Genomic DNA, 5296 nt, shown 5'->3' on the forward strand with positions numbered 1-5296 from the left:
CTACTACTACTGCTGAATGCACTAGTGCTACAAAGTGTGTTGTTGTGCTGTGCTGTGCTGTGCTGCATGTGAAGTTTAGCTTGTAATTTTTGATCAGTCGACCCTTGACTATGTTAATTTATTACTGAATTGACTTTTCAGAAGCGGATCAAAGCAGGCTGGGATCGAGATTCGGTTCTGTCGGATTGAAGCATCGAAACAACGCCTCGTTGAGTCAGTCCATGCTGGCCGGCTTCCAGATTTCAAGCCGACCGTTCGACGAGATGCAGCGAAGTACGCTTGATTTGCTGTTGCTCGACCGTGGTCAAGAGAGCCAGGCGTTGCCGGTCGGAGAGCCAGCAGTAGTAGGTCAGGCGACGGATGGTCTTTTGAAATTGGCCAAAAAGGATCCATTTGACCAACAGTTGCCCTCACCGATCAGAGAGGAAGATGAAAACGATTCGCCTATGCCAACGTTGAACTGTTCGAATAAGTATACAATAATACTCGGAAATGATGGATTCTTTTTTTATTTGATAAAGTTAAATCAGTTGATAAATTTATTTTCAGTTCGACAAAACAAGGCGGCAGATTGTTGAGTCGCATAAGCAGGCTTGAATCTTCTCGACGTAGAAATGACAAACTGTCGGTTGAACAACATCCCCACCCTCACCAGCAGCAGCAACAACATCCAACCGCATATCAAATGATGCACATGAGCTATTGTGCAGTTGAAAAGACGGACAAGGAGAACAATCCTGCGACGTTTGGTTCGAATTTACCGATAGCAAGCGCCGTTTCAACGCCGACCATTGCCAGCGTGACGCCCATAGCTTCGTCATGCAGACCAACCAAAAATGGACCACATCGCCATTCGTTGGACACCGGTCAGGCAGAGCTTTCCTCGGATGGCAGTTCCAAGCCGTCTGTCCTGTCGAGAAGTCGAGGCAGCAAAGAGATCAATCGATCGCAGGTAGAATTTTTGTAATTTTTCTTTTGCATTATTATACTGTAAGTTATGTGACGAATTGAAATTGGTCTTGAATTTTTTTTTCTTCTCTTGTATACTGTCGTTGCTGAAAAGTAGAAATTTGAATGTTGTTCATTTATACACGAAAATGATCACTGTGGGGCAGAGTGGAATTTCCGATATTCAGCGAATGAATGAAATTATTGACGAGAAAAAATATTTTTGAAATTGATCACGAAGGTCGTCTCTTTGCTCACTGTTTGAACAGACACTGTCAATGTGTACATGTGGCAGAAATGGAAAACCAGAATTTCGCTTGTCTACTTCAAATAACGCAACGCTTGATTGACTGGCACGTTGTGTTATCTTTATTTGAAGAGCAGTTTCGATGTGAATTTTCCAAAATGGCATTTACAAGATGAAGCCAATTGAACTGCAAATTTTATTGTTCCAAATGGCAAGGATATTGCAGAGATGAGCTTCTACATATAAGTGGGAAGGTCGATTTTAAATTAAACTGATATATATATTGCTTTATTCATGACTTCTTGGAAACAAACTGCCACGTCATATTCGACGAGATTTCGTTTGTTTTTTCATTCAAATCAATCTACGGCAATCAAACAAGAACCTGAAATTGAAGTAGGATAAAAACGTTATTTATATAATTTGATTCTTTAAAAAGAAAATATTTTTTTCATCAAGTTATCGGTTTAATAATTCTGTCTGTTTATGAAAATGAAAAAAAAAGAAACTGAAGTTGCAGTGTTTTTTTTTCAAGGATATCATTTCCACTTCCACAACTACCGGAAGCATGGGCTCGAGTTCTATCGACGGCAGTGCGAAGCGATGCTCGGCGGATACCGGTGATTTATCTCAGGGTGGGGTGAATACGAGATTTGTGGCTGTCAGTCGACTCGAAGATCAGCAGGCGATTCGTTGTACCGCTTTTCATCCGAGCGGTCGATTCTATGCCGTCGGAACCAATTCCAGGCAGTTGCACATTTGCCGATATCCGTTGTTGAAAAATTTGAAGTTGTGAAAGTGGGAATTTTAATTTGATTCCTATTTACTGTTTGCTGTTGTTAGACGTGATCATGTGGCGAAAGGTCCAGAATTGCTGTTGTCCCGCCCAAAACAGCACCGGGGCTCTGTCTATTGCGCATCTTTCAATCCTACCGGCGAACTGTTGGCTACGGGCAGCAACGACAAGACTATTCGTTTGATGCAATTCAACGCGGACAGTTGTACAGTTGGTATGCATGCATTTGTATATTTTGTGGAAAAAATTGCCAACTTCCTCTTTCCAGGAGTGGAACACGATTTGAACGTCCACAACGGTACTGTACGGGATTTGGTGTTCATGGAAGATACGAGCAATCACACCAGTTTGTTAATTAGCGGCGGTGCCGGCAATTGTAACATACAAATTACCGACTGCGCCAGCGGCACCAGTGTCAGACAGTTGCAAGGCCACACGGCTCCGGTTCTTGGCATGTACACTTGGGGCGGTTGTATGTTTGTCAGTTGTTCCCAGGATCGGACGATTCGTTTTTGGGATTTGCGTTGCACCAAAGCGGTCAATTTGCTCAGCGCTGGCAATCAATTTTACAGTAAGATCAATTTTTTATTTTCGTTTCAAATTTACAAGCGGTTCCAAAATCGTTGTATTTGGTTTGTTCAAGGCTCACCGGTGACGTCGATTTGTGTAGATCCAAGCGGACGCCTTTTGGTCAGCGGTCACGAAGACGCGTCAGTGATGCTTTACGACATTCATGGTGCCAGATTGGTTCAATTGTACAGACCACACGTGGACGAAGTGCGAGCGGTTCGATTCAGTCCTGGCACTTATTATCTGCTCTCTGGATCTTATGATAAAAAGTATATAATTTATTTCTTTTTGAACATTTTTTTCTGTCCACTGTTTTTTTTCCTTTACAACAAAATATTACAATTTCAGGGTAGCCATTACCGATATGAGAGGTGATTTGATGGCTCCGCTTAAATATTTGCCTGTAGTGGAACATCAAGACAAAGTGATTCAGTGTAGGTGGCATCCGCACGATTTTACTTTCGTCTCGACCAGTGCTGATCGTAGCGCAGTGTTGTGGGCGTTGCCTCCTCCTGAAGACGAGACGCTGTGATATTTTTTTTCGTCTTCTTTTTCTTTTTACATTATCAATGCTGAACATTAGAAATTATTAGTTTCAGTTTTTTTTCTCATTTATTCCTGAATTTTGTTGTTAAAAACAACCATGATACTGTCTGTCTGCTGTTTGTGATCATTTCTATTTGCTGAATGTTATCAGCGAATACGCTTCTTAATGCTTGCTTTGATTGTACGTGTTTGGCCAAACGTATTAATTAGTTTTGATTATGTCAGCAGAGTTGTTTGTAGTAAAAATTTTTATGTATTATTAATTACAATTAAAGATTTGAAATTGGTTTACAAAATGACAAACTGACGCCAACGAAGATGTACGTAGTGCATCTTACTTTTCGTACTTGCTTATTTGTGATGTGAATTTAAAAATTATTCATCATGAATCTTCAATTTCAATTTACCAATTAATTTCCTTTAGAAAATAAAAGTTTGCATTTCAAACTAATAAGTAAGTAATTTTAATACATATGCACAATTCTGAGGATACTGTACTTGCTAATTTCACCTTTTATTTTTTAATTGTTAAATGAATCTGAATAATGCACTGGATGTTTTAAATAAAATACTTTCTTTGCATTAAAATTTGAAATGAAAAAGTATCCAATGTAAATTAAATTATTAATACGACGCTATCTTTCCTAGCCAGTGCGGAGAATGATGTGAATTCCACTTTCAGTTTCGACCGGTTGGCTCAATTCTCCCAATGTCAACGCGAAAGCCGCTTCTTCGAACGGTTTCTGCATTTGTCCGCGTTTGAAATAGCCCAAATCGCCGCCGTTTTTCGCCGAACTGCAGTCGCTGTATTTCGATGCCAACGTTCGGAATTCAGCCTTTCCAGAGCTGATTTCATCACGGTAAGCTGAAATATAAATTATTTCACCTTTACCTTACACAAGTATTTTTTGGTGTTTTTAATTTCGTTTTATTCAAATATAAAAAATGATTGAAATAAAAGTCGAATTACCTTGTATTAAGTGAAGCGCATCTTCCTTCGAACGTGTGATAACTGCTTCTTTCCAGGATGATGGTCGTCGAGAATTTTTGTGTTTCACAAGAATATGCGAACATTTAACCTGTAATTGATGATAAAATTTAATAACCTTTTATGTTAAGTTTCACAACTATAATTTATCTATTACCTGCTCATTTCGTGATGTAGATGATGATGATGATGAGCTCGCGGATGACATGTTCGGTAAAGCAGGCTCTGTAGGACGCCGCCATTGACTTTCATGTGAATAAACATTATAATAATATGGTTCTCCTATATTCAGAAAATGATTATTATTATTATTAACAATTTGTTTCGTGTAAGAAAAAATTAGGAATATTTCACCTACCTGTTTTTCGACTCATTCTTTTTTCCCATCCTTTTGGAAGTGGAGGAGTGTCCTCTTTTGCATCTGAAGTTTGGTTTCTACCTTCTTGTTCTGACATTTCTGCAATATACTGATCCTATACCAATGATGCAACTCAGTTTGGAATAGGTCGTTTTCATATGAAACATTCATTTACAGTATTGTAAAAGTATGTATCTATTTGTTTAATAAAATTTCAATTGATAAATTTTAATTTATTATGCATTTTCTATAATTTCTTTTTATTAAATTACATTTTTCTCAATGTTTCATGATCATTTTAATACTATTACAGTATACATTTTTACTTGCTTATTACAGTATGCTTACGATGTGATTATTTATTTTATTAATATAAAATAGTATAAAGTATATTTTTTTACAATTTAATTGCATAGTTTTGCTTTAAATGGTTTGAACATTTTGAAAAAAATTTCTAAACAAACAACAGTTGGTAACAATTTTCAGTTGCTTTACGAATGTCTAAAAAGCGAGGTAGATTGTCTTCATCAAGAAGTTCATCATGTTCTTCTCGTTCGTCATCTTCTTCTCGGTCATCATCTCCATCATATCGTCGTCGACGTAAACGTTCACCCAAGAGGTATTACGAGAGAAGTTGGGACAGTGGTAAATATCGTAAAAAATCTCCCAGACGTCGTAGTCGTTCGTCAAGCAGGGATCGTCGGAAAAAGTACAGAAGTTCTAGCCGAAAAGATGAAAAGAAGTATTACAGTAGACGTTCTGAATCTGGAAGTCGTGATTCGGAATCGTTTCGACGTCATGGCTAAAGCAGATCGCCAAACCCAGAAAGATATCCGTCTCCTA

The 5296-nt window shown here is 38.3% G+C and overlaps 3 protein-coding genes across 3 annotated transcripts; 1 reads left to right on the plus strand and 2 right to left on the minus strand.

The window, feature by feature from the left end:
- Positions 1-7: 7 nt before the first annotated feature.
- On the minus strand, positions 8-393 carry Tsp_12872 (hypothetical protein; the record flags this gene model as incomplete). The annotated part of the gene is made up of 2 exons (XM_003366324.1): positions 126-393; positions 8-103 (listed from the first exon to the last, which is right to left on the minus strand). Coding segments are annotated over exons 1-2 (364 nt in total), but the record flags the coding sequence as incomplete, so codon positions are not given.
- A 933-nt stretch (positions 394-1326) lies between these two features.
- Positions 1327-3093, plus strand: Tsp_12873 (WD repeat-containing protein 47). Its single transcript, XM_003366325.1, has 6 exons — positions 1327-1591; positions 1731-1984; positions 2039-2205; positions 2260-2562; positions 2635-2830; positions 2910-3093. Exons 1-6 carry the CDS (start codon positions 1490-1492, stop codon positions 3091-3093), a joined length of 1206 nt encoding a protein of 401 aa, XP_003366373.1. The 5' UTR covers positions 1327-1489.
- A 658-nt stretch (positions 3094-3751) lies between these two features.
- On the minus strand, positions 3752-4550 carry Tsp_12874 (peptidyl-prolyl cis-trans isomerase NIMA-interacting 1). Its single transcript, XM_003366326.1, has 4 exons — positions 4454-4550; positions 4253-4377; positions 4078-4186; positions 3752-3972 (listed from the first exon to the last, which is right to left on the minus strand). Exons 1-4 carry the CDS (start codon positions 4548-4550, stop codon positions 3752-3754), a joined length of 552 nt encoding a protein of 183 aa, XP_003366374.1.
- Between the last annotated feature and the right edge of the window lie 746 nt (positions 4551-5296).

The sequence above is a fragment of the Trichinella spiralis genome, assembly GCF_000181795.1.
Source record: "Trichinella spiralis strain ISS 195 chromosome Unknown Scfld6167, whole genome shotgun sequence".
In the NCBI taxonomy this organism is placed as follows: domain Eukaryota; kingdom Metazoa; phylum Nematoda; class Enoplea; order Trichinellida; family Trichinellidae; genus Trichinella; species Trichinella spiralis.

Coding starts and splice junctions, on each gene's coding strand:
- Tsp_12873 (XM_003366325.1), top strand. CDS start 1,490: ATGACTTCTTGGAAACAAACTGCCACGTCATATTCGACGAGATTTCGT. Junction 2,563..2,634: donor CGCTGGCAATCAATTTTACA/GTAAGATCAATT, acceptor GGTTTGTTCAAG/GCTCACCGGTGACGTCGATT. Junction 2,831..2,909: donor TCTGGATCTTATGATAAAAA/GTATATAATTTA, acceptor TTACAATTTCAG/GGTAGCCATTACCGATATGA.
- Tsp_12874 (XM_003366326.1), bottom strand. CDS start 4,550: ATGTCAGAACAAGAAGGTAGAAACCAAACTTCAGATGCAAAAGAGGAC. Junction 4,378..4,453: donor AAGAATGAGTCGAAAAACAG/GTAGGTGAAATA, acceptor TTCTGAATATAG/GAGAACCATATTATTATAAT. Junction 3,973..4,077: donor TGCGCTTCACTTAATACAAG/GTAATTCGACTT, acceptor TTTATATTTCAG/CTTACCGTGATGAAATCAGC.